The 27,762-nt window shown below is 51.5% G+C and overlaps 2 protein-coding genes across 4 annotated transcripts in view; one reads left to right on the top strand and one right to left on the bottom strand.

The window, feature by feature from the left end:
* The window catches only part of LOC308550572 (protein FAM169B-like), a 69,642-nt gene continuing 41,880 nt past the window's right edge, over positions 1-27,762 (bottom strand). For all 3 annotated transcript variants that reach the window (XM_081124526.1, XM_081124527.1, XM_081124528.1), the window contains 3 exons: positions 26,493-27,038; positions 22,870-22,955; positions 1-1,045 (listed from right to left, as the gene is read on the bottom strand). In XM_081124526.1, the coding sequence (XP_080980652.1) occupies positions 27,027-27,038 (12 nt within the window). In that variant the 3' untranslated portion in view covers positions 1-1,045; positions 22,870-22,955; positions 26,493-27,026. The remainder of the gene's footprint in view (positions 1,046-22,869; positions 22,956-26,492; positions 27,039-27,762) is intronic.
* Positions 19,424-27,346, top strand: AEN (apoptosis enhancing nuclease). The gene is made up of 4 exons (XM_081124525.1): positions 19,424-19,503; positions 21,775-22,378; positions 24,447-24,647; positions 25,157-27,346. The coding sequence occupies exons 2-4, from the start codon at positions 21,839-21,841 to the stop codon at positions 25,391-25,393; spliced, it is 978 nt and encodes a 325-aa protein (XP_080980651.1). The 5' UTR covers positions 19,424-19,503; positions 21,775-21,838; the 3' UTR covers positions 25,394-27,346.

Raw genomic sequence — 27,762 nt, 5'->3', positions numbered from 1 at the left:
AATTGATTTGAGAGAGCAAGAGAGAGAGAAACATGGATTTGCCTGTCCCACTCCCTGATGCCTTCATTGGTTGCTTCTTACACGTGCCCTGACTAGAGATGGAACCTGCAACCCTAGTGTATGGGGGCGATGCTCTAACCAACTGAGCTCCCCGGCCAGGGCTGTATTTGCATCTTGACTCTGCTGTTTCCTGAGTCACTCTGGGCAAGTCAGTTGGCCTCTCTGTGCCTGTTTCCTCACCTGTAAAGGGAAGGTTGTATTGATAACGTCCTTGCTTTACCAGCTGCGGTGATGATCGGAGACAATTAAGTGGAAAGCACCCAGTACATCCGCAGATGCACACTCAATGGCAGCACTGGTCACTGTAACAGCCGGTCCCTCAGGAGCCCGCGTCTCCTGCTTCCCTGTCCTCACCTTAGCTTGACACACCCCACATCTGAAAGGAGCTTCAAAGTCACTTGGTACCAGCTTCTCTCCCTCTACTGCCTCTCACGCACGCCACAATTTTCCAGTCCCTCTTCCGACTGCGCAGGTCCTGCTTACACCCCTTGACCTATGCCCGTTCGTGTCCCCGTGGGTCAATCCTTTCTACTCTCCGTCCCACGGGACCAGCTCAACCCCCACTCTGCCCTCAGTGCCCCCAGCAACAGTGCAGCCACAGCAAATGTGGCTCCAACCCTACCTGTGGGTTCAGGAGCCCTTGGGCTGGGCTTTCCAGGGTGAATGAAGACGACGTCAGCAGCCTACTGGACACCTGCCTGGGCTGTGGGAATTCACCGCGCCCCCAAGACAAACCCCTTCCTCTGGGAGCCAGTGACTTTTCCAAACCACTGCCTCACGATGGGCCCACATGTGCTTCCCTCTCCTGCCCACTAGAACCAGTGCGGACCCTTCTCTGCACTCCCAGCCTCCAAATACTTAAAGACAATCATGTCCCATCCTCCGAAGAAGCTTCTCAGGTGGAAGATCCCCGGTCCCTTCAACAGTAGCTCAGACAGGCGCCTAGAAAGTTCAGTCCTTGCTCTGCCCGGCCCTGGGTTCCATCCTGCAGGCGGGAAGGAATAAAATTAAGAGCTGATGGTTATTTGCACACGGGCCCCGGAGTGCCCCAGCCCTGCACCCCCGCTCCCCAGCCCCCGTGATTGATTCCTGGTTCACACTAATTAGGCCTCGCTTGGCCAGGGACAGGAACAGAGCTTCGCCATTTTCCTAAGGAAACCAAGTGAGAGGCCGACCTGCTGGTGGTTGCCAGGCAACCTTGATGATCCTGCAGGAAAGGCAAACTCGAGAGGGGCCGGGGCCAGAGCCTAGTTAGCAGCTATTGAATGTGAGCCTCTGCTCCATGGAGAGGTGCGAGAAAGGCCTGGCTGGCGTGCGCCCCCGCTGCTCCGGCTGTCTTTTTAGATGCAGTGCGTGTGCATGTGCGTGTGTGCATGCGTGTGTGTTGGAGGTGCCCACACAAAGTGAGCCGGGAAAGAAAAAAGTAGTGTTCTTCTCTTTAAAGTGATATCCTAACAACAACTACCAGGGCAGGGTAATTTATGAAATCATAATTCATCCGTTTTTCCTTTCAGCTCCCTTCCTGCCTCCTCAGTTCCAGAGGTCGAGCGGGACTTGCCATTTCTTGCCTTGGGATGGGACAGAAGAGGGAACAGCCTGTAGGCAAAGGCCTTTTCCCTCTGGCAAAACATTAAGCCACAGAACAAGGGAAAATGTGAGGAGTTTTGGGAGGGGCAGGGGGACATGGGGGGCCTTGGGGAAGAGGGATTTCCTGGGGTCTGGGATGGAGACAGAGGCCTGTGTCACTCTCCTAGTCAAGGATCTGGACACTCCAGCAGCGCCCCTAAGGCGACGGCAAGGTTTCAGGGGCGTCTGAATTTCAGGTGAAGCTCACTCAAGGGTTCCTGAACCCACGGGTGGCCCTGCACCTTCTGACCAGCCGGAACTACACGGTTGGGAGTGGGGGGCAGTGCAATTGTGTCTCCAGGGAAACCCTCGTGAGCTGGGGCACTGCAGAGGGGCCACCCCGATGCCTCAGCATCTCCGACAACCCAGGGCCTCTGTGCTACCCTGATGGGCAGGAGAGGAAACGGTGCCTTAGGTTGTAGGTCTCTCCCATGGAGGACTGACGGGGACTCAGAGCTGAACGGGTTTAATAGGGTCGTTAGAGCTCTGTAGGTGGGTGGCATGGTGGTATCGACCACGTTTTTAAATGTCACACCCAGTCATTTCACTTGTAACGAGGGGCCCCATTTATTGCACCTTCCTGTACCTGATTTACTGTGCATGTGTCAGGCAACGCTCTGAGAACGTTTTCCAGTTACACTGTAACCTGCGACACATGAGCGTCTCTACCTTTCCCCCGAACCTGCCCTCACAGAATGCTACTTATCCCTAAATACCCCACCAATCTGTTGGGGAAATGGCATCTCATGGTTTTAATGTATGTTAACGCTGAGGAGTGATTTTTCTCACTGCCGTTTCTGTACTGTTTGCATTTTAATAATGAAAATGCGTCTGTGTATTAACTTGTGTGTAAAATTAAATAAAAATCACGATTCCTTATACACTTAAGAGCATGGCTTTGAAATATGCAGAGCAAAAAAATGGATAGAATTCAAGGCAAAATAAATAAATCCATGTGGTGGAAGATTTTGGCAATGTCTATGAGATACTAGGTAAAAGTAAAAGGGTTGATAACATAATTAAACTTGACCATATATAAATGTATATTGCAATGGGGTAAAAAGGAGGCGTCTGTAGTACTTTCAACAATAAAGGTAAATTTTAAAAAACGAGTGAGAAAAACATGTATATTGCATATGTACACATGTATGTTTATAGACACAAATACACACAAAAATCCAATAAAATCACACACACACACACACACAGCATACAGGAAACAGTCTCAAAAACTGACCGTGCCTTAGACTACAAAGGAAAACCAGACAAATTCTAAAAATAAAAAATCATGACTAGCCCACAATCTCTGAACACAATGAAATAATATTCAAGATTACTAATTTTAAAAGGATAACCAAAATCTTTTCTGCCTAAAAAGTAATTAATATCCTCCTAAATAAGTCTGAGGTTAAGAGAAAGAATCAAATTACAATTTATTTAGAAATGAAAGACGACCAGTTGGTTTGAAGATTTAAATGCAAACAAAAACTAGATCAATTATGAGTAATTTAAAAAAAAAAATCTCTGCATAGAAAACCTTTCTAAAAATGACATAAGACCAGCGGCTCCCTCACTGTGATCTAGTGAAAGTCAACCCTTGACTCAAGAGTTTGAAAAAAAATAAATATAAGAAAAGAAAAAAAATAACAAAAAAATATGACACAAACCTCAGAAACCCTCAAAACTAATACAGCCAATCACCTAAGAATTAAAAAAAAAAAATTCTATGTGGCAAAACCACGAAAAGCAAAGAATAAACTGGGGGAAAATGTTTGCAACTTATAATTCAGACAGAGGGGCTAGTTTCCTAATACATAGGGCGTCCCCCAAAAATGTACACACACACTTTGAATAATTATAAAGGCCCTGTTTATTAAAATACATTTCATTTTCAGAACTGAGCTACCAGCTGTTACAGTGTGGATGCACGTTTTTGGGACACCCTGTAAAAAGATCTCTTAGAAACCAGTAATAAAATTATTTGCAAAAATAAGACTACACTGAGAGGTTGAGTTAAAAAAAGAGGAAATATGGGACGATTACACAACGTTCACAAACAGACCTAACTAACTGAAGATGTTAAGAGCTGGGACCACGGTTACCTTGAGGGGAAGGGAGCCAGGGGAGCGATGCTGGTGAAATTCTCTCTCTCGGTCTGGGTGCTGAATTCACTTTGTGAAAATGAATGGAGATGGGCACTTATGATTTGTACACTTATGATTTAAAATGGCAATAAAATTTACTTTAAAATACTCCACAGAGATAGCATTTTTCACCTACGAGGTTGGCAAAGATCAAATAATCTGATGATGTACTATGTGAATAAGGGTGTGGGAAAGGGGCTCTCTCATATATTGCTATTGGGAGTGCGAATTGCTAAAGCCTCAATAAGGAAATGATTTGTTAATATCTGTGGACATCATCAATGCATATATTCTCTCCTAGCATTTCCACCTCCAGGAATTTACAATACTCGCACCTATATGAAGCTATAGCGCATTGTCACATCACCGAGAGATCGAAAGATCGAACGAAATCTACCTAAACACCCATCAATAGGGGACTCATTAAACACTGGGACCCTTACAGTGAAACGTTCTGCCACTACTGAGGATACACTTTGCGTACTAATATGGAATGATCTCCAAAGTATAGTTTAAGTAAAACTATAAATTAGGGTGGCGAACTTGGTATTTACTCAGGTGAGTTGAAAGCTTATATTCACACAAAAACCTGCACACGGATGGTGATAGCAGCTTTACTCACAAGTGCCCAAACCTGGAAGAAAACAAGGTGTCCTTCAGCAAGGGGATGGAATGAATAAGCGGTGGTCCATCCAGACTGTGGAATATTATTCAGCATATTACTGAGCAAAAGAAGCCAACCGGAAAGGTCTACATATTGTATGATTCCAACCGTATGATATTTAGAAAAGGCAAAACTGGAGAGAGTAAAAAAAAATAAAAAAAAATTTGTGGTTGCCTGGTGTTGCAGGGAGGGAGGGATGAACAAGCGGAGCAGAGAATTTTCTGGGTGGTGAAACTATTCTTTATGATATTCATGTCATTAGACATTTGCCAAAACCCATAGAATGTACACCACCAAAGCCCCGAACTAGGAACCTTGAACAATGTGTTGATGCAGGTTCATTGATTGTAACAAACGTGCCACTCTGGTGGGGTGTTGATAGACTGTGACATCTGGCGGGGGTGCTGGTAGCGGGAGGCAATGCAGGTGTGGAAGCAGGGGGATAGGGGAAATCTCTGATCAGGTTTGCTGTGAACCTGATACTGCTCTGAAATATAAAATCTAAGAGATTATACGTGTGTGGACTTGACATAAATTGCAAACCTCCAGTTCACCCCTCAGTCTCCTCGAGTCAGAAACTCATGAAGGTCATTGAGCGCCGGAGCCTGGAGCAACAAGACATTTTTTTTTTTTTTTTACCAAGAGGAAATGTTATTTTAGAATGAAATCCTAGCCAAGGCTGCCACAGGCTGTGGAACACAATTCCATAAAACCAAGGTCCTTGGAGCACTTAACAAGATTTCCACCTGATGGTAGGCAAACAATGATTTTATCAAGATTTCCCCCAGGAAATAGGTTTCTCCCAATCTAGCTGAAAGGCTGAGATCGTTTTAGTAATAATAGTGTGGATCATAAGCAGTCGGTGGGCCAGGGCCGCATGTTCTGTGCATATTAACTAACTCATCAATTTCCTTCCCAAGGGCAGGACAAGATGAGCTGCTCAGAGGAAAGTCTGGCAGGACTTCTCGTCCCAGGAATGCCAAGAACTCACCTGTAATCTCTCTCAAATGATTTTGCCTTTTTGACAGAATAACTGATCACTCTACAAGCTGCCTTCAGTGGCCGCCTCTGCCATTTTCCACTAACAGGCTCCTCTGATGGATAGCCTGGGAGGCTGCCAAGGGAGTGATTAATGCTCACAGTCCAGCCCAGGACCTTCTCACCCACCTCCCCGGGCAAGCGGCCTTTATCTGCATGGCTGAGAACACCCTGGGGACACATGAAGGGGAAATTGAGTACCTTCTCTTTATCGATAACCTAATTCGAAATTAGTGTGGGCCTCCGTTGTAAATCTCGGGTCGAGCCGTTCTTAGTTCATTATGTTTTCGCCATTTCATTTTCTGTGACAACAATAGTATCAGCATTAGGCAGAATTGACAGTTTTTAAAGTGCTCTCTTGTGTGTGAGCGGATGTGATGTTCACCAAAACCCAATCAGGTAGAAAAAGAAGAGTCACCATCCCCACTGAGTAAAGAGAACCTGGGACACAGACGTTGAAGGGCTCCCCAAAGCCAAACATCAATTTCTATCATCAAACAACCTGGTGCAGGTGATTTTTAGTCTGGTCACAAGGTCGTGCATTCACCATCACTATCTAATTCCAGAACATTTTCATCCCCCACGCACCCATTAGCAGTCACTCCCTATTGTCCCCTCCCTCTAGTCCCTCGAAACTACTAATCTGCTCTTTGTCGCTATGGATTTTCCTATTCTGGGAATAATTTCGTATAAATGGAATCACCTTTTGCAAATGGCTTCTTTCACTTAGCACAACGTCTTCAAGGTCCATCCATGTTGTAGCATGTATCAATACTTCAGCCCTTTTTTATGGCTGAATAATATTCCATTATATGGACATACCACCATTGTTTACTCATAGATCTATCAGTTGATGGACATTTGGTTCCTTCCACTTTATGAATAATTCTGCTATGAACATCTGTGTACAAGTTCTTTGTGTGAACATATGTTTTCAGTTAAGCTGAATATACATCTAAGCTTGGAACTGCTGGGTCACAGGGGAACTCTAGTTAACATTTTGAGGGACAGCAAAGCTGTCCTGCTAGCGTCATTTGAGGGCTCCAATTTCTCCACAGCCTTGTTCCACTTGTTACTGTTCACTTTTAAAATTGTAGCCACCGTGGTGGGTGCGTCTCATTGTGGCTTTGATTTAGGTTCCCCTACTGAGTCCTCACGAACCTGAGCATCTTTTCATGTGCTTGCTGGCTATCTGTGCACTTTCTGGGCAAATCCTCTGCCCATTTTTAAACATTGTTCTTTTTATTATTGAGTTGTGAAAGTCCTTTAGGGATCCTAGGCCCTTGCCAGATACATGATTTGCAAATATTTTCTCCCATTCTGCAGGTGGGGGGGGAAGGGGGATGTTTTGTTTTTTCATTTTCTTGCTAGTGTCCTTTGAAACACAAAAGTTAATTGTTATTAAATCCAATTTGTCTATTTTTCTTTGGTTGCTTGTGCCTTAAGAGCCGTATTTTAGAAATCTTTGCCTAATCTAAGTTCACAAAGACTTACCCCTATGTTTTCTTCTAAGAGGTTTGCAGTTTTAGCTCTTACATTTAGGCCTGTGATCCATCTGGAGTACATTTTGGAATATGGTGTAAGGTAGACGTTTACATTTGTCTCCCCCGCCCCATGATGGGCAAGCAAGGGGAGCTATAGGGACTGTCCCCGTGGGAATCAAGGCGTCTGCCTGCTCACCCGCTGGGAGTCTCCCTGGGGTGAGACAGCCCCTCTCCTGCCCCCCTGAACCCGGGCACGGGACAGAGAGGAGGACCCTGGACTAGCTCCAGCGCCCCCTCCCCGAGGGTAGGTCTGGAGTAGGCACTAAAGCTGAATTGACTGCGGCTTCTGCCCCGGCGCAGCTCTGGATCCCGGAGAGAGAAAAGGCGGCGAGCTGCGGGCGCGCGGGCGTCCCCAGTGTTGCCATGGCCACAGGGGACTTTTGATGTGAAGCGCGGTGACACCCCCACTTCCCCGCTCCGCGGGCCTTCTGCATGACGTCACCGACGTCCCTGGCCCTGACAGGCCACCCGCGGGTTGGTCTCGGCTTTAAAGCAGCCGCCGTCCCCCGGCCCCCGCAGCCCAGCGACTGCGCCCGCAGCAGGAGGACCTCGCCGGGGCCTGGACCCGCCTTCGCGCCCTCGCAGCGCCGCCAGCGCTCCGGACACAGCAGAGAGGCAAGGATTCGGGGGTGCCTAACACAATATCTCCTTCACCCCCACCCCACCCCACCCCACCCCACCCCCGGCCCCGGTCCTACTCTGCAGCTCTGGCTGGAGACGCGGGAGCCCAGGGAGGGCTGGCGAGGGACTTTATTCCAGAAAGAAGTGGAGAGCGCCGTCTCCCTCCCGGGCGGTGGCGACCCGTGCCAGGTAGAAAGTCGGGGCCAGGGCCCCCCAGGCCAAGGGCTCGGGGTTGGAGGCGCAGCCGACGGGAGCTGGGATTCTCGAGCCTGAGCCCGGGGGAGAAGGGGGCGGCGGGGCTCGGCATCTGCCAAAGTCACCGAGAGGAGGGGAGGCGGGGAGGGCGCCTGCGAAGAGGGCGGGGGCTCCGCAGCCCAGCGCTGAGCGCTCCGACGGGGTGCGCGGCCCGCTCCAGTTGTGGGGCGTCTAGTCCTCGGGCCCGCCCGCGCGGCGATGCCAAGACCCGCTTGCCGTTTGTCTGTCCCGGTCGGGCTCCCTCGCGATGGGCAGCCCCGCAGCCCCGAGCGCGCGCGCCGTCGGGGCCCAGCCTCCCCGAGCCCGCCGCCGCCTCGTCTCCCGCGCGGCCCGCTCGTCAGATCCCAGGTGCGGCGGGAAGGCGGCGGGTGGGGTGCTCCAGGCCTCCCTCCCTTCCTTGCCCGCCAGGACCCGCCGCAAGACCGGAGCGCCTGGAGTCCCGGACTGTGCCTGCTGACGCCCAGAGCGCCCAGGGCAGGAGAAGCGTGGGAAGTGCCGGGAGGCAACCGGGTAATCATCCCAGTGCAAAGGGCTCTTCCTACCCTCTGCTATTGCGGCAAGTAACTCCACTAACGCGGGGAGGGGTAAGGGGAGTCGGGGGGATGGCGCCCCGGAGGGAGCCCAGTCTGCTGGGGGAAAAAAAAAAAGTGCATCTGGTGCAAAGACGTCCTTCTCACCCCAGGCGGACAAAGCGTCTGCTCTAAGGGTCCCTACCTCGGGGCTCAGAGTTGGTGCTGAAGGTCACCAGGGCCCCTCCACAACGAATCTGAGCCTCCAGCTTCAGCACCAGAGGCTGGACAGCGCCACGGCCGGAGAGCGCCCAGGGCGCGCTCTGCGCGCGGAAGCGCAGCCGAGCCCCACGCGGCTCGCGCCCACGGGCCCTCAGACCCCACGCGGAGGAGGCCGCGAGGTGAGCAACCGGGGGGTCATCTTCGCTCTTTCTCCAGGGGTTCGGTGTCGGGTCCTTGCAGGGCACTCTAACTCCCCTGGAATACCGGGGCCGAGGGGCACAGAGGCGCGCGCCTGGAAGCGGTGCGCGCGGGCAGGCGGCACAGTGGCTCCGCCCGGGTCCCCGGGCCCCGCGTGCTGTGCAAGTCGTGCCCGCCCTCTCCGTGCCCCCGTTCCTCCTCCTCTCCCTGTCCCTGCAGTCTCCGTACGCCTTCGAGGCGTGGGGTGGAGGGAAAAGATACTGAGGCCCAAATAAGCAGCCTATTTTATCTGGGCGTAGATGAAATCTGTCCGAAGCAGACACCGAGGTCCGCATTTTTAGCCGAAGGAGCCCGGGTTGCCCTTTGTAGGAGGAACAGAATGCCTGCCTTGCCCGGGAGGAAAAAAGCCGCCGAGGAGGGGGCACCTTATCACAAACGGGCTAACGGAGGCGGGCAGGAGGAGAGCCCGCGGGACCCAGGCGCAGGAGCGCGGTTACCAGGCAACCGCCCTCAGCTTCCTGTTGCCTTGGTTACAGTGAATGGAGGGGCTCTGGCCGCTAATTACGCGCGAGCACCTTGATTCTTTAAAGTATCTGCTGGGCTGGATTTCTCCTTTAACTCCAGGTGCTCGGTGAAGCAGCTACCAGCGCCACCCTCCGCACCCTCTCCCCGCCCTTCAGAGGCGCCACTGGGTCCCACGCCGCCCTTTCCCCGCATTTACTATTAAGGGTTTTTATTGTTCGTTGAGCCCTTTCTTTAGATGGAGGGATTGGTCCCCACCCCCTTCCCCCCCCCTTTACATGAGAGAAACACATTTGCTCTACCCAGGTGAACACGGGGGGGGGGCAGGAAATTGTTCAAAAGGCGTCCTGGCTTGGCCGTGGTTCCTCATTGCGGGGGGTGGGGGGGGGGTGGGGGGGGGCTTCTCTTCCTCGCCAGCACCGCCTTCATAATTAGCAAATACAGCCTTTCAAGCTTCCAGCCCTCTGATCTTTCCCTTTCCCCTCGACTGACAAGCACCGACCGCGCTCCCGCCTGTCAGCCTTGCCTCCCGGGCTCATCTGTAGTGTCGGGGCTGCGGGATCATTCCGGTCATCAGTCTCCCGAGGCAGCGGCCCCGTCCCAGGATGATTTTAGCGGGGGGCGGGGGGGGGTGTTAATAAGGTGATAGAACCACCTGTGTCCTGTGTACTCACCCATCTAGAATACTTCTTAAGAGCCGGGAAATCTCTCTTTCCAAACAAAACCCTGCTTTAGGCCGCGCTGCCCCTGGACGGCACCCAAAAGGCGACCTGTTCCCAGTGCAACTAGCCCATGCTTGCCCGGGACGCCCGCACCAGTGCACACGCTCCGCCCGCCTCTTCTCTCCACCACACTGTCCCTCACCTATTGCTAATGCCAGATAGATAGATGATAGATAGATGATAGATGATTGATAGATGATAGATTGATATAGATGATAGATGATATAGATGATTGATAGATGATAGATAGATGATAGATATAGATAATAGATAGATGATATAGATGATAGATGATTGATAGATGGATATATCGATAGATATATATTGCTAATACATATATTAAACTATAAAATATATATATATATTGCTAATACAAAAATATATATGTATTTTTTTTATCATAATTTCAATCTCAGTTGAAGGCCAAAAAAAAAAAATTGGGGGGAGATTTACATTAAAATGTTTTTTCCCTCTCATGTTACTATAGAAACTTTTTAGTCCAGACCAGACAGCTGCTGTGCTTTCGTACGTTTCTCCCCAAAGAAGTGCCTTCTTTTATGAACCCCTGCCGCCCATCACATCAGGAATGTCCCATAGCAACAGTGGCTTTAAAAAAAAAAAAAAAAAAGATTATTCCCTTTCTGCTCATTTTCCTTATAGACAAAGAGTCTGCTTTCCTTTCAAGAAGAGAACTGAGATCTGATTGGGCCAGAAAGGGAGCAGCCTTCTCCCATTGGTCGGTGTGTATCCCGCGCCAGCCAATCAGAGGATGCCATTTACCCCTTTCTGACTAGCAGAGCGAGCAGGGCGCCCGGACTGACTGCAGGGTCTGGGACTAGCTGTAGCGAGTCTGATTACACTGGATTTGTAAGAATAAATGTTGCTACCTTGTTATTTGCAACTTCCTTGAACATACCTGAGTAATACATTGTTCTGTGGGTGGTGGTTGTTTCCATTTTATAATACACCATGATTCTCTTTCCAAGTCAGGGCAAGTGGCTGGTAGCAGCCCACCAAGGATCCAGGACCCGGGTCACTTGTCTGGAAGTACAGAACTGGGCTCCACCCTCGGGGATCCTGTAACAGCTTTGGGGGCGCGGGGGTGAGGATGGGACGCTGAAAGAAGGAAGAGTGGTGTTGTATCTATGCCAAACAGGGATCTCAGCTTTTGGATTCACTCTGCTGGGCTCTGGTGTCCCCTGGTGGTTTTGTTTGTTTGTTTCTATTTTAATTCTTCACAGCTACCCTTCTGGCCTGCACTTTCATCCACAAGTAGAAAAGCTGGATGAATGGAGACGAGGGCCCCCTCATTCAGCGTAGGGGCAGGCCCATCCCTCCCAGGATGTGGCAGGTACGCGATGGAGATCTCTGGGACCGGAGACCATCCGGGTCCCTCGCAGCACTGGAGGTGGGCAGGGCAGGTGTTTTCTTTCTACCTGCCCTATTTAGGGAGGCTGGCATTAGTCTACTCCTCTCTAAAAGGAAGGCGCATCTAAGACAGAAGATCCCCGACAACAACCCTGGAGGAACCCTCATGTGAGTACAGACCCCCCTTGGTCAGCCCTGTCTTGGTTCTTGGCTGCAGGGGATCCTGGGAGTGGACAGGTAGGTGCTTGACCATGATGGTGCTATCCAGAGCCACCTGCTTGAAGGGCCCCATCTGTGCCAGGGTTTCGGTGGGACCATGTGCCCCAGTGCTACACTGTAAGCCCTTCGATATTAGGGTTTGTGTCTTGCACACTTTTGATTTCCTAGAGCTTGGTCATGCTTAAGGTAAGGGCTCAACAAATGTCTGAACTGACTCTTATGGGCTAGTATTAGAAGTCTCGTAACTTCCTCTTTAGGATAATGACAGCCCTCGCCTGGGACCCTCCCCCACCTCTGCCTTCCAAATACTTCATAATCCTCAGCTCTCTTCACAAAAGATAAATGAAGGCTCAGTTAATTGTTACCATGGTTATGTGGAGTGGCCGCACTGAGGATCCCTATCACCCATTACTGTCAGGAAGAAAAAGAGAGGAGGGGCTTGGGGATCACTGTCACGGAGGGAACCATGGAAACAAGCGTTGCCAAGGGGATGGCTCTAAATTCAGAGGAAAGAAACTACAAGCGGGGAGAGGGAGTTGGTGGGCTCATTTTTTTCAAGGTACATTTCCTAGCATCTTCCCCCAGCCCACATAGACCCCAGAGTTCAAGAATTTTAGACAGCCGGGGCCCCTGTCAGGCTCAAGCGCATCTTCATTGGTCCTGCCAGGAAAAAGCCAGCGAGAATGGATTTATTGTGCCCACGCCTCACGACCCTTCTCTCCCTGTTAAGTCCGTCTCTTTGCCAGGCTCTGTGCTGGACGTTGGCATATAACAATGAGCGGGATTCTGTCCAAACTCACTGTGTAACACCTTTTAGCTTACCCATGACCACCTAGAAGTTTAAGGGAGAGCCCCCTGAGCAAGGCCACTTTTCCCAGAACACCTAGGGTCCTAACTCCTCTGGTTAACACCTTGAACCTTACTTAGCCTGGTTCTCTATGATCAGCACTCAGGGCCTTGTCCCTGAACCGTATACCCAAGGTGATGCCCTAGCTCTTTCTCAACAGTGCCAAGGAGGTACAGGCTACTATTCTTTTCATTTTAAAAGAAATAAAAGACAAGTTCCTCTCCATTCCTTGGTTAGATGAGGTGGGGGAGGTCCTCAGCTCCCCAAGCTTGGAGTTGAAGAGCTAGAACCCCACCTGGGAGTGGAGGAAAGGGGGTCTTAGCCTCCTGGGGAGTGCCTCTCCCAAACACCCCTCACAGGAGAACTTCTCGGGCTTTCTCTCTCAGGCCTACCTGTCTGGGGCTGACGGCTGAAAGGGGCTGGGTACCGCCAGTGGGCTCCCTGTCCCCCCTCTAAGTCTCCAGGCAAACCCTTGCCCACTCTGGATGGAGAGAACAAACAGAAGGGTGCTGGGCTGGGCCACAGAGGAAGAGTTTTCAATTAAAAAGAGAAAAAAATTAAAAGCAGCACCAATAGGGGAGGGTAATTATCCTTCAGCTGCTGCAGAAACACAATTAGGGCCGTGCTCTCTGAGCCACCAGGATATTGTGGCGTTTGCTAATTAAGAAGCGGATATGCCCTGCTAGTGCAATTAGAGGCTGGCCCAGGCCGAGGGGCCCTGCCTCTCCCCCGTCCACCCTGGGCTGGGGAAATTAACCAGGCAGCCCAGCACCGGGCCTGCGGGGTGGGGGGAGGACAGGGGGTGCAGGGACCGGATCCCACCCTCCCTGCAGCCCACAGCCACTTCCCCCTTTCCTCTTTCTGTCTGCTGCCCAGCACCCCCTCTCCATTCTGAGCTGTGGCTCAATAAGCACTGGGATGGGGAGTACCTGCTAGATAAGGGGTCACCCTTACCTGGAGCTCTTCCTTTGTTCCCTTCCCCATGATAGTAGCTCTTTACCATTGATGAAGAGCAGAGAAGTGGGCCACCCACCACCTGCCTTCTTTCAAAAATAAAATCTCCGTATTAAAAGAAGTATGCTACACTCCCTCCCCCCGGTGCTGAGCAGGGGCTATAGAGGATTCGGGGGTGGGGAGGACAGCCCCAGGTCCCCAGCGCCTCTGGGGAACAGCGGGGATGGACGTGGCCGGCCAGCCCCATCTGGAAGACTAGTGATTTTGTTGTTGTGTCTCTGCATCAACAACAAGTCCCAGTCTGCCGCATGGTGTGGGCCCTCGGCAGCGGGGCGGCGGGTGGGCTGTGTGTCCTTTCCTGCTCTCCCTCCCTGTGTTCTCTTCGGGTCCTTCTCTCTCCTAGAGAACATCTCTGGAAACCACCCTGGAGACCCCTGGGCCGCACACCCCAGGTGGAGTCTTCCAGAAACAAGGACAGACAGTGGTGTGAGTGGAGAGCTGAGGATGGGGTGGAGTGAGGGGCGAGGCACGGTCTCTGTCCCTGGGAGGCTGGGTGGCTACCACAGCACCAACAATCTCAAGGATAGGGAGAGGTTTACCCTCAGTTACTCGCTGATATGCCCAACAACCATTTTGGTTTGGGCCCCCCAGTATGAGGTATCCTGTGGTCCCATACCCAGGGGCTCAAGGTCTGGTTTGTGTTTGGCAGGAGAGAGCCACGGTTGGTGTCGGCACGAAGGGCCATGTGCTCACGATGGACAGGCCAGGACGCCTGGTGCCTTGGGGGCAACGTGGAGCACACACCTGACCTGGAGCTCGCCTGGTGCCTCTGCCAGGGCTGAGAGTGGAGTTGCGTGTACAGAACATCTTTTGGCTCCAGAATCTGCCTCGAGCCTGCGTTGTCACCAGGGGAAAAACTGAGGTGGGGAAGCCTAGTCCCCTAACTGTGCTCAGGGCCGCTCCCACTGTAGCAGCATCGGTGATGGCAAACACCATCCCGGCCTCTCCGCAGGCCTCCCGCTCGGGGTCACCTTGCCCTAAGGTGGTCAAGTCCCAATGACGAGGCCCTCGATGGGAATAAACTTTTCAAGCAACAAACTCAAATGTCCCCTTCATTCCTTCCCAAGCATAGTTTCTCCTCCACCCGCAGGCACGAGGCTCCCCCGGGGCCCTCAGGCCAGAGAAGGGAAGAGTTGGTCAGCAGCATCCAGAGGCAAAGACGTCTGGGAAAGTCTTTCCTTTAGAACACTAAAGCATCCATTGATCAATCCATAAAATAAAAATGTTAAAAGGTGCAAAAGAAAAAAAATGAACACAAATGCATTTATAAACCAAAATTGGGTTGAGAGTCATATCCTTTTCGGGAACGCTAAAAATGCAGCCATGAGCTGAGCTTGGCCACCTCTCCCACTTGCTGTGTGACCTGTGGCCAGGCACTTAACCTCTCTGAATCAAATCAGCCCTTCACTTCTACCAGAGGCAGCTGCTGTCACTACCTCAGTGGCTCCTCCATCTCCTCCAAACAGGCTGTCCTATCCTATTTCCTGCCTCTTAAACTTCCTCTTTACTCCCAACCCTGCCTGAAGCCAGTAAGCAGCTGGTCCTATTAGAAATGTCATTCACACTTGAGAAGGCTGCAAATTGGTGTGACTCAGTGGGTGTCTGCTCTTCACTGAAGAAGAGGGGCCTGGACGAGCAGAGGGGAACAGGAGAGAAGGGATGTCTCTCCCAGGCAGCCCTCAGCATCTAGGGCTGCTGTGGATACAAAACGGGCAGAGATCCTGCCTCAGTGAAACATCTGGGAAGGAAATTGGGGTGCACCCCTGATTTGAGACATGGATAAGAGAACCCCTGTTGGTATGTACCAGGGTATAAAACAGGGAGCTGGGCACTTCCTGGGGGGCCAATTTGGGGGAGAGGGAGTCCTGGCTTTGAAGTCAGACACACCCCAGTTCCAGTCCTGGCTCTACCACTTACAGGCTGTGTGATTTTAAGCCATTCACTTAACATCTTTGAGCCTCAGATTCCTCACTTGTAAAATGGAACTCGTCACATCTATCATGTTAGTTGTTATGGTAATTAAGAGAAGAGTCATAATATGTAATGGTATACTTAAATATTCCATAGTCCTCTGCCTCCTCTTTCATGAATTTTCTCCCCATGACCCAAGGCGCCATGACGTAGGAATGAATGAAAACCACCATCCCTCTACTAGTCTCCCCTGTCATGGCGGAGTTTTCTCCCACTTGAAAGTTCATCCTTTCCCTACCCAGATCAGCATCTTGTCCATTTCACAAGATTCAATGTATATTGAAAGAATGAATGTAGGGAAGCCTCCGTCTCCTAACAATTTTTAAAATGCAGAAATCAAGGCTTAGGGAGGTGGTGTCGCTTATCTCTAGGTCACTCAGCAAAACAGACATTCTCAGAACAGAAGAGAGTTGGTAAGCCAGAGGTCAGGGCATCTGGGAACCCCTTTACCTCAACTGCGTGGGTCCGGTCTATACAGCCAGCAGCAATGGTTCCACATTACTGGATGAGCAGGGAAGCAGCTCTCTCTAGTGGACTCTCTAGGTAACTGCGCTTTAGCCACGTTTCCTGACCTTGCCAGCAAACTGGATCGCCTAACGAGCTTCAACAATCTCTAGGCTCAGGCCCCACCTCAGACCAGTTAAATCAGAATCTTGGGGTGTGACTCAAGAGTCAGTATTCTTTTAAGCTCCTCAGGCGATTCCAATGTTCAGTAGAGACTGAGCCACAGATTTAAGGATTCATTTTATGTGTCAAGAAACTAGTCTAGAACGAAACAAATATGAATAGAAAATGAAGTTCCCCTGGGTCAAATCCCTCCAATTTTTCCATTAAAATATCAGTCACGTGAGATTTAACCTGGGTCTAAGGGCCCTGGAAATTCTCAGCAGTTGAGCAAAGTATAAAGGTACCATAAGTATCTTGGGGACAGGCTGTATTCAGGTAGGACCAAAGTTAGTGTTGGTTCAAGAGTGCAGATAGAGAGGGAATCTGACTGAATAAAATGAATGATTTGCATTTGGCTCCCAGAGTTTTGTCAGCTTCATACTCTCAACAAGGTATCTCAAACTTGAGCATGCGTCAGGAAGCTGTCAATCAGCCAGGTCAGATTTCTGGGTCTCATCCCTTGAATTTCTGAGTCAGTAGGTCCAACCAATTCCCAGGTGATGCCTTAGCTGCTGATCTAGGACTACATGCAGAGAACCACTGCTCTAAAAAATGACCAGATCGACACCCTCCCTTTCACGTCTGCACCTGGTTCAGTAGCATCCCCAACAGTCCTCAAAACAGATACATGAGGCAGGCAGAACGGCACTCTGCCTGTGGCAATAAGGGTTTGTAAGCACAAAACAGATTGAGTCCTACATCTCGAATGCTTCTGGGTTGATAAGGTGGAGGAAGAAAGGGTGGGGTTCATAGGGGCAAGGCTTGGGTATGTATGGGCTTTCTCCCACCAAGTCCCAGCTCAAAGAGGTTCATTATATAGGAGCCCCAGTCTTTGTGGAAGCAGAAGGTATTTTCACCCCAGGAACAAAAGGGTGAAAGTTCCTAAAGGTGGGACTGGGGATACTGCCATCCATAGTCATGATGCCAATATTGGGCCATCACTATTGTCTACCTGGGGAGCTTTAACTTTTTTGCTTGATAATATTTTTGTCTAAGTCTAAGTACCTACAAAGGATATAATGTAAATATTGACATTGTTTTAAAAAGCGTCCTTAAATGAATGCAATGAAGTCTGAATACCACAGCAATCTGATACCAACATTATATCCATTTTGAAAGTGCATGAAAAGGATTTGAGGCATAAGAAGAAAGCCGCATGACAAAGTAGGACTGAGATGGACCCCAAACCGACAGTCCTACAACTGTAAGGAATTCCACCAACAGCATGAATAAACATGGAAGCAGACCCCAAGTTTCAGAAAGAAGGGCTGGCCATGGGATATACATATATTTTTTTTCTAGAGGGAAGGAAAGAGGGAGAGAAAAACATTGATTTGTTGCTCCACTTATTTATACATTCATTGGTTGATTCTTGTATGTGTCCTGACTGGGGATTGAACCCACAATCTTGGTGCATCAGGATGAAGCTCTAACCAACTGAGCTATCCAGCCAGGTCATATCCTCAAAAAAGTACTTTTAATGACCTATTAGCTGACAACATGATTAAGTCCTTCTTGGATCGTAGTGAAAGCTAAAAATCAGAAACCACCTGTCATGTAGAAGGGTTCTTATAGAAGGATACTCAGTAATAACCCATGCTTAGAATTGTCTTATTGTTTTTTTCTCCCTGAAACTTCTTTTTATTTCCCAGGGTAATGCAATAGGGCGAGATATAGAATGACTGTGTGTGCAACTTTCCTTTGGAAAGTGGGAGACAGTTGGTTATAAAAGGGGGAGAGGGAAGCTGAACCCCAAGGGCTCCAGGAACGTTCTCAAGTCGTCCCATGGAAGTTGGGGATCTGGATACTGACTCCCTTAAAACCCTCCATGCCCCAAAGTCACCTCCCACAAAGTGTCCTCAACCTCCCTTCCCTGTCACCCTCTATCTTATCAATGTTGCCTAAGAAGCTCTGGACTCTGACCCTAGTTCTTTGTCGCTTCTACCACTCTGCCCACCAGGATCTTATCTTGCTTGGACGTCCATAATCCCTCCAACCCCCTTTTCTCCAGGCCTTATCTGTTCCTCTCTCTACTGCAGCCAGAGTAAGTTTCTAAAATTGCAAATCTACTGGTGAACCAGCTCTGGCTTAAACTCTTCCCAGCTCCCCAAAGCCTTCAGAGTCTGAGTAGAAAGAATTACTTCTCTAGAGGCCTTATCCTTTGTCCTGCTTCCCTTGTGTCTAAACTTTGGTCAGAAATAGCAGGTTCCTTTACACAAGTGTCCCTTGTCTTTTGCAATGACATTTCTGCTTGCAAAATGCAGCTAGGAGTCAGGCTGTATCCTTAATGGTCTTTGCTTGGGCCCTAGCTGTTTCTCCTTAATTTCTTTCTTTTTTCTTTTTTTAAAATATTTTAACTGATTATTTTAGAGACAGGGGGAGAGGGAGAAACACTGCTGCTGCCTCCTGCACGCCTTCTACTGGGCATTGAGCCCACAACCAGGGCATGTGCTCTGACCGGGAATGGAACTGGCAACCTTTCAGTACATGGGACATGTCCAACCAACTGAGCCACAGGGGCCAGGGCTCTCCTTAATTTCTTTAAGTGTCAATTTCCTTAGCTGTAAACCAGAAGTAACAATAGTACATACTCATACACTGCCTGGCACACAGTGCTCACAATGAATGTGAACTGTTTACTACTGTTCTCATTATTATTCGGGTTGCACTGGGTGTATCTGTTCACCACGCTGTTACAGCTCCAGGTCTGAGCAACTAGTCAGGCACTGGGCCTATTCTGTGTATCTCAGTGCTCAGTCCCTAGGAGGAACTTAATACTTAACAGTAAAGTATTGCAAAAGGATAAACTGAAAGAAAAAATAGCGCCAAAAGAGCAACTCTGACTTTGAAAAAATCTTTTCGTGCCCATCCTGTATATTGCTACTTCACTGAATGCCTGCGACAACCGAGGAAGCAGAGCTGTGAGCTTGGAAGCCATTCCGCCTTCGGTGGCACAGAGCTCCCAGGAGCCCAGTCCCGACTCCGGGGCGGGGTGCACGGCGCCAGAGGACAGAGAGGCCCGACCCCGCTCAGGCTTTAAAATTTCCCGCGGGCTCGGCCCGCCGGAGGTGCAAGCCACGCCCCTTCAGGAGTCCCCGCCCCTTCTGCTGTCGCGCGCCAACCCGCAGAGAGCCAAGTTTTCCCGGAAAGCCAATCAGAAGAGACCTTAGGCGGGCGCTGCCGTTCAGCGAACCAATAAGCGGGCAGCCGGAACCGGGCTTGCCCGGGCATGTGGGAACTGCCGGCGGCCCGGACGCCACGTGCGGGCGGGAGGAGAACCGTCCCTGCTCCAGGTGATCCTCGGGACCCTTTGGGGACAGCGGGGTCGGGCTGGCCGGTGCGGCGTGACCCTGCCGTGCAGCCCCGCGCGTGTTCCCACCCCCAGTCTGCGGCGGCGGACGCCCGGACCTGGCCGACCGGCTCTCCGGGTCCGCGGGTGTGTAGGCCGGGCCCAGGGCGCCGCCGGTCCCGCGTCCCCGCCCTGCTCGGTGGTCTCGGGCCTAAGGGGACGGCGATGGGCGATGGGCCTCGGCCTGGCGGGGGCCGGACCGCCGTGGCCAGTGAGTGACCAACGCCCGGGGTGCGGTCAGGCCTCCCGCCCGTCACTCCCGGGAGGACGCCGGCTGCGGGGGGGGGGGGGGGGGGGGAAGGGCGGCGGGATCGCGCGGGACTCTCCCCGGACTTCTTGTCCCGCGAACTCTGTAGCAGCACAGGGGTCTAATCCAGTCAGGTTTTTTCACATTCGGGCGATTACTGGTATCATGGCTTGGGGGTGGGGTCGCGCGCTCTTAAAAATAGTTTCTCGCCCCCTCCCTTCCCCAATACGACAGCTAAGGTGCGCAGGCGGGTCTGGAGTGGGCGTTTTACACCAGTGTCTTGTTTCTGGTAAGGAACTGCTTTGGGGACGTCCCTAACCTAGTGCAACTCTCTCGGTTTCATAAACAAACCCTGGTTTTATGGTGAGGGGATGGCGACCTGGTCAAGTGCATCTGGCTCTTCCGTGGGGGGTCTAGAACTGCCCACTGCCTCCCTGGTCAGCCAGCAGGTTGGTGGCCCTGATGCCACTGACCATTCTGACTTCGTGGGGACATTGCTCTGAGGACTGCTGCTGGGGCCTGGCGGGTGCTGTGCCCCAAAGCCGAGATTCGGGGCTGGAAAGAGACTTGTGTTTGCTCTTGCCCTAGCAGTTGTTATTTGAGCAAGACTTCTCCCCAGCCTCACCGAGCCCCTCTGGGGGCCCAGGAGGGGGGAGGTTTGCCCTTGATAATAATTGCTGGTTTTGACATGGCAGCAAGGTCAGGGCTCCTAGAAGAGGGCTGCTTTCACCTCTTGAAAGTGTGGCCACTGAGACCTTTCTGAGGGAACCTATTTGGCTTTGAAACCTTCCCGACAGGGTCAGGGAGGCCACTGACCCTAGTCCCTGCCTCAGGGCCCTCAGCCCTCTCATCCCCCACAGAGGGTCAGCCTCAGTCCGGGACTCCTTAGGCCTTGCTGTCCTGTCCCCACCGCTGGGCTGAGGCAAACTGAGGAAGGCTCTCGTGTTTGTAGGCTCTAGTATGTGACTTGTCAATATGAGGAAGTTGATTATAGTTAAGAGCCCTTTCATTTATCTTTATTTTTAAAATATGTTTTTATTCATTTCAGAGAGGGGAAGGGAGGAGGAGAGAAAAATACTGAGAGTCACTGATGAGCTGCCTCTTGCAAACCCCCTACTGGGGACTGAGCCTGAAACCCGGGCATGTGCCCTGACCGAGAATTGAAGTGACCACCTGGTTCAAAGAGCCCTTTTAAAAGGGAAAAGGCTTCTCAGGGAAGGGATGAGCAAGGAGGGAGGGTGAGTCAGGATGGGTCACTGCCTCACCCTGGCCCAGGCATCACCAAATGGTACTTTACCTGCCCTCTTCCTCTCATTTCTCTTAATCTCTGCTGCTACTGCTCAGATTCCTTGTCTTCTCTAGACCTCTTCCTGTAAGTCCGTGATCCTCTGTGCTTTGCCTTCTGGACTGTGTGTCAGCATTTTCTCTGTCTGGATGCCCTTCCCTCCTGGGCTCTTGGCAGACCTTCCTGAAACCATTCAAAGTGTCCCAGGACTGCCAGGCCTTCCCTAACCTGGTGTTTTCTGCCTGTTCTGGTACCTGACCAGGTGAGCCAGGTGACTGTCCTTAGTCCATCGCTCCTATCCTGAGCGAGTTTCTACCTCTCTCCACCAAATCAGGAGTTCCCTGAGTTCATGGTCACCTCCAGCTCTGTAGGCCCCACAGTCAGCTTTTGTCTCTTATCGAGCAAGTACTTAACCTCTATGCCCGTTTTCTTACCTGTAGCATGAGGATAATACTTTTTCAGGTCGTTGGGAAGACTGAATGATTCCATGGGAAGTACTTAAAGCAGTGGTTTGCATGTGGCATTGACTGTATAAGGGCAATAATTAAAATAGGTCCTCGACTCAGTCCAGTAGTCTGCGACAGTACAGGTTCTAGGGCAGCGGGGCGGGGAATACCAGGAGGAACAGGGCTGGCTTGACCCATCCTTACCCAACCCCTCTGCCCTGTGGTTTCTCTTTCCAGGGTGCTGCCCCGTTGGAAGATTACCTGCCAGGCCTCCCTTGCCCCGAGTGGTAAGCAGATTGGGATGGTACCCAGAGAAGCCACTGAGCCTTCCCAGCACCTGTGCCCTTTGCTGGCGAACCCAAATGCCAAGGATGTGCTTCGGAGAAAGCACAAGCGGAAGAGCCGACAGCACCAGCGGTTCATGGCCCGGAAGGCCTTACTGCAGGAGCAGGGGATGCAGAGCATGCCCCCAGAGCCAGCATTCTCCCCACCACCCATGACATCAGAGGCACTGCCAGGCACTGAAGCTGCCAGCCATGGGAGGCAAGGTCCAAGGGCTGAATCTGGAGGTGCCCCATGCAGTAGAAAGCCCACCCCCAGGGAATCCTCTGGCGCCTTGCCCAGAAAGTGCGTAGCTATCGATTGCGAGATGGTGGGCACGGGACCCCGAGGGCGGGTGAGTGAGCTGGCCCGCTGCTCGGTGGTGAGTTACCACGGTGACGTCCTCTATGACAAGTACATCCGGCCTGAGATGCCCATTGTGGACTACCGCACTCGCTGGAGTGGCATCACTCGGCAGCACATGCGCAAAGCCATCCCCTTCCAGGTGGCCCAGAAAGAGGTGAGGGCAGGTGGGGACTTGTTTGGGTTGGTGTGCAAAATTTGTAAGGCCCACAGTGCTATCACCTTCAGGCATCAATATTTGGGTCTATTTCCTTAGGTTAGTTTTTCAGGACTTTGAAAAAAATTAATTAGTGGTTGGAATCACACTTATGTGCCAGGAATCCCCAAACGTGCTTAAGCATAAGAAATGCCTCAAGCCTTATTAATCTCAGTTCCTTGTCCCCAGATCCCCCCATGGAACTTCTGATTCCTTATGTCTCTAGGCCTGAGGAGACTCTGGTGTGTGTGCCTAAAAATCATCGTGCTGTGTAAACTGACACAATAAAAACCTCAGAGCTTATGGGGGGGATACTTGAAAAATGTCACAGTGACACCCCACAAATAAAAAGAGGCCTGGCCTCCACACCTGGACAATGGTAGCACAGTTCTGCATGTGCTAAATGGTTAAGAAATTCATACATACATACACTGGTAAGGATGGCACTTTACCTTGAAAAAGACCTGAAGTTTCCTCGTGGAGGTAGCTGTCAGAAGGGCTGCAGCTTGTGTTTCAGTGAAGTGGTCCAGTAAGTTACCTGAAATCAGATGGGAAGTGGGGACACCACGTGAGGTGGCTCATTACACAGGTGAACGGAGCTCCCTGGTAGGTGTTTGCGGGGTGTGCAATTTGTGTGTTCCTGCATGGCTCGGGTCACCTGAGCGTGGCTTCCTGCATTCATTTAGTGTTTCCTAAGGGCAAAATCACGCATTATTCTCAAATCATTTTCTAATGTATCTGTCATGTTGGGACATTCTGCATTTTTAAAACAAGCATTATAGGAGAATTAATGTTTCTGGGTTATTCTTGAGGTTAGGTAAATTTGGAAAATACTGGTATACTTTTTCACATAATATACAGCCCAAGCATTTCTTTCAAAAGATTTGAAGCTCTTCTATTTAGCAGGCTACTGAAGACAGAAGCAACAGGAAGGGAGGCGTATGGCGAACCCTCAGTGCTGACCTTAGTCTGGTTGGTGGTGCTCCTGCAAGCAGGACCACTGTTTTTCTACTCAGACTCTGAGCCAGTGTGGAGCATGGTTGCTCTCTTCCCACCAAATGGCTGGGGTGTGTGACTAGAGTGGTAGCATGTCCCTACCCTCAAAGTCTAAATGCACCTTATCCACCTTCTGTGGAAGCTGAGTTTAGTGATAGCATGTGTTGCCAGCAGAGGCTGGCTGTGGGAGGCGAGTGCTGGTGATAAGAAGAGCCAAGAGGGCTGGAGGACTTGCAGGCCTGTGGCCCTGGACATGGCATGACCTCTCCAGAGCCTGAGGGGTGGAAGGCAGGGAGGAGAACTGCATGTCATGGCCAGAGCTGAGCAAGGCAGTAGGGTCCTGCACAGCAGAGGGGCAGAGGGACAGGATCCTGAAGATGACCTGTGTGTGAGGTGCCGTGTACAGTGTTTCTCTGCACCAGCCTGGCTCTGTGGACTTTGCCCAGTGATCACCTGTGTGCTGAGTTTTCACTGAGCATCACCAGTCAAGTCAAACAGGGTTCCTGTGTGTGTATGGGGAGCTTACAGTGGGCATGGGGGGTGTAGAGCATGCCAGAGCTAAATGTGTACTTAGTGCGTTGAATCCCCTGCACGACAGAAAGGGGTCCTAATGTGGACAGGGAGTCTCAGGGTGGCCTCTTGACATGTTAGCTGAGACCTGCCATGATAGGAGCTGGGGGAAGACTCAGTGGAGTGGGAGGGCTGGTGAGGTCTTCAGGCGGCGAGGTGAGCCTGTGCAGGGAGAAAGATACGTTGCTTGAGTTACTGGATTTCTCCTGTCCATGACCGACTATAATTCCATAACCATGGAATGCAGTTGGCAGCATTCCCGTGTGGCGGGTTCAGAGAGCTTCACTGTGCCCTGCTTATCTCAAGTAGTAAGTAGAAGGGTCTGGACTCAAGTAGGGCAGTGTAGTTGCCTGGAGCTCCTGGTCTCCCCTCTCCATGCTGCCTCCTCCAGAGGGATCTGTGTGCCCACCGGTCTTGGGCCCGCCCACAGTGGGGCCTTCCTGACTCCTTTCTCCATCCACAGATCCTCAAGCTCCTGAAGGGCAAGGTGGTGGTAGGGCACGCCCTGCACAACGACTTCAAGGCCCTCAAGTATGTCCACCCTCGGAGCCAGACCCGGGACACCACATGTGTCCCCAACCTCCTCAGCCAGCCTGCCCTTCAGACCCGGGCCCGGGTCTCTCTGAAGGACCTGGCCCTGCAGCTGCTGCACAAGAAGATCCAGGTACATGAGGGTGGGGTGGGGTTGGGGGCTGCACCTCCAGCTGGTCATTCCTCCTAACCAGGTCCTGGGCCTCCCACATTCTCGCAGCCCTGGGTGTTCCTCAGCAGCCTCCTTCTACCAGTACGCGTTCTCCACGCTCCTCTCTTCCAGATCTGTCCCCCCACCCAGCTCTAGGCTCTGCACCTGCCTTTGCAACTGGAGACGGAGCCTTCGGTCAGGGCAGCTAGTACCTCCTGCTCCTACTGTGCTTCACCTCCAGTGTTCCCTCTGCTTTCCAGGCCTTTGATGGTGGCGATTTTTATCTTGTTTTATATTTGAGGGAACAGGCTAGAGGAGCTCGCTGGCTAGTGCTATGGCTGAGGTTCCTGAGTTTTTCTGTCTGGAAATCCCATGCCCTTCTCCCTGTGCCAAGCTGCACACTGCCGTTCTGACAGTCCATGATCTCAGGCCTGTGCACAGCGCCTGGTGTGTCAGGTTATGGATAGTGACGTGTGGGTTCTCATCTACAGGTGGGCCAGCAAGGGCACTCATCCGTGGAGGATGCCATGACTGCCATGGAGCTGTACCAGCTGGTGGAGGTGCAGTGGGAGCAGCAGCAGGCCAGCCATCCCTGGAGCCACCCCGAGGACAGGGAGCCTGACAGCAGCACGGACATGGAGCAGTACATGCAGGACCAGTACTGGCCTGAGGACCTGGGCCAGGGCCCCAGCGGGGGGGAGGGGGAAGCACAGGACAGCAGGGTGTGAGGGAGGAGAGGCTGTGGGTGGTTGCTGGTGAGGGGAGCGGGGCCAGAGAGCACTGGGCATTTCACCTGGCAGCCAGCTTCCCCAGATCCAAGGAGTGGGGATCGTCTGTCCTCTTGACTCCCTGTGCCCACAGCACAGTAGTCCTCTTTCCAGGGCTGTTGTTACCCCCACCCCCGCCCCCACCCCTACTCCTGTGGTTTTGCTAATGGCACTTTAGAGACACAGTGAAAATGTCAGGTGGACTAGCTACTAGGGCCCCAAAGGAGTAGGATCTGTCCCAGGCTGTGGCCTCCCCGCCCCCTGGGAGGAGTGGGGTGGGTATCAGTCTGGGAGCTCCTGCATTTCTTCCTGTGCCTCCACCCACCTCTTCCTCCAGAGCCACTGTCAGGTTCACAGTAAACATGCCCTGATGCCTTAGCTTTAAGGCTGCTCTGGGCACCCTTCCCTTCTCTCTGTTGGAACTCTGGCTGTGGCTGTGAGAGGCGCTGGTGCCCTGCTCCGATGGGACAGCAGAGCCCAGACCTGGCCCCAAGAGCACTGGCGCTGTCCTGGGAGCAGGAGAAGCGGACAAGCTTTGGGTGGCGACTGGCATTTTTATTTTGACCCAAATCAGGCATTTCCCTTGCTCATACAACAGTAGGCTCTCTTAAGCAAAAACCTGAGAAACAGGACAGCAGTTTTGTCATCTGGGGTCTCTGCAGAACTGCACCCAAGGGACTGGCCTTTCTTTATTGAGAGCAAGGCCACTGGGAGGAGGGTCTGCATGTTGGCTGGGGCAGGGGCACCGGCAGCAGTGAGTGTGCCTGCCCTTAGTGGCTGCCCCCTCAGGCACTTTGACTGATAATCACCATGGTGGCTGGGTTTTCTCCAAGTTTCTAGAAGTGGTTCTGTCAGGATTTCACCTCCCATCCCTCTTTCCTTGTTTCCTAAGGGGCAATTTGGGGTATTGGGGTAACTGAAAACTAAGGTCATACAGACCTTTGAGCCCCTCTACTGCTTTTCCCTGTCACTTAATAGCTTTGAGACCTTAGGCACCTCTGTGACTACACTCTTGAGCCTGATCCCACATCTGTGAAATGGGGACAATGATCAGACTTACCTCAGGGATGTTATGAGGGTGAGACGCCAGATCCCAGCACAGTGCCTGGCACATGGGACACTCTTGTCCATGTGAGCTGCTGGTTTTCCTGAAGGATTGGTTTCAGCCTCTACAGGGTAGCACCTGAACATGCCCCCAGTTGAGGGACTTTGGCCAGGGCAGAGCTGTCCTTGCTTGGTTGTTGCAGCAGGTAGGGCAGGCCCGTGGTGAGGGCACCGCATGGAGGTTCAGGGTTCTCACTGCTCTCCATGGCTGTGTGGCCTGCGTGTCGCCTGTGTCCCTCTGCTGTGTGCCAGAGGTGACGGTGGTTCCTCATGTCAGGCTGATCAAAGCAGCAGGGCCAGGAAGGAACAGACACTGATACCACACTACTGCGACCCAGGGCTGTAGATTGTTAGGTCACCATCTCTGTCCCCATCGTAGGTGCATAGGGAGCTGGCTGTGTCATGGACCCCTGCTCGCCAGGCTCCAGCCCTCTGTTCTGGATTCCTTAAAAGTCTAGCTAATGCCAGGCGCACAGCTGGGCAGTAGCTTCTATTCTTTTGTCTGTGGGTAGAAGGAAGATGAAGCTGTCACTAGTGTAGGAATGGACAGGTTCTAAATCAGCACCATTGTAAAACTGGTCTGGAATAAAACTCAATGGGAAAAGGTGAGGCCGGTGTTTTCTGTGACTCCTCAAGCGAGGGCAGGAGGGATGCCAGGTTGGGGGTGGAAGGGTGCTGAGCTGCCCAGTCTGGCTGGGAGCTTTGGCCTCTGAGGTGGGCGGCTTTGGAGACGATGCTTTGGGAAGCGGCAAGAACATAGTAGAGCTACGAGTTTATATAGTATACATATTAAACGTTGTATAACTGCCCTATTATAGAGCATGAGTTTATTTAATTTGTTTCTCCCTGAAGCTATGTATTCACTTTTACCTTTAAAAACTCTTTTTAGTTTTAATTGTAAAATATACAACATAAAATTTATCATCTGGACCACTTCTAAGTGTCGAGTTCAGCGGCGTGAAGTACATTCACAGCATTCTCGAGAGCTTTTCATCTTGCACAACCAAAACTCTACTCACTAAACAATAACTCCCCACTCCTCTCTGCCCCAGCCCCTGGCAACCGCCATTCTGCTTCCCGTTTCTATGAGGTTTGACTAGATGCCTCATATAAGTAGAATCCTATAATATCGGGGGGGGGGGGGTTTGTTTTTTTGGTGACTGCTGATTTCATTTAGCATAATGTCCTGAAAGTAAATCCATGTAGTACGTGTAAGGATTTCCTCC

This window comes from Miniopterus schreibersii (genome assembly GCF_964146895.1).
Source record: "Miniopterus schreibersii genome assembly, chromosome: 22".
NCBI lineage: Eukaryota > Metazoa > Chordata > Mammalia > Chiroptera > Miniopteridae > Miniopterus > Miniopterus schreibersii.
The sequence above is the reverse complement of the archived record's forward strand: the minus strand, read 5'-3'. Positions and strand labels throughout refer to the sequence as shown.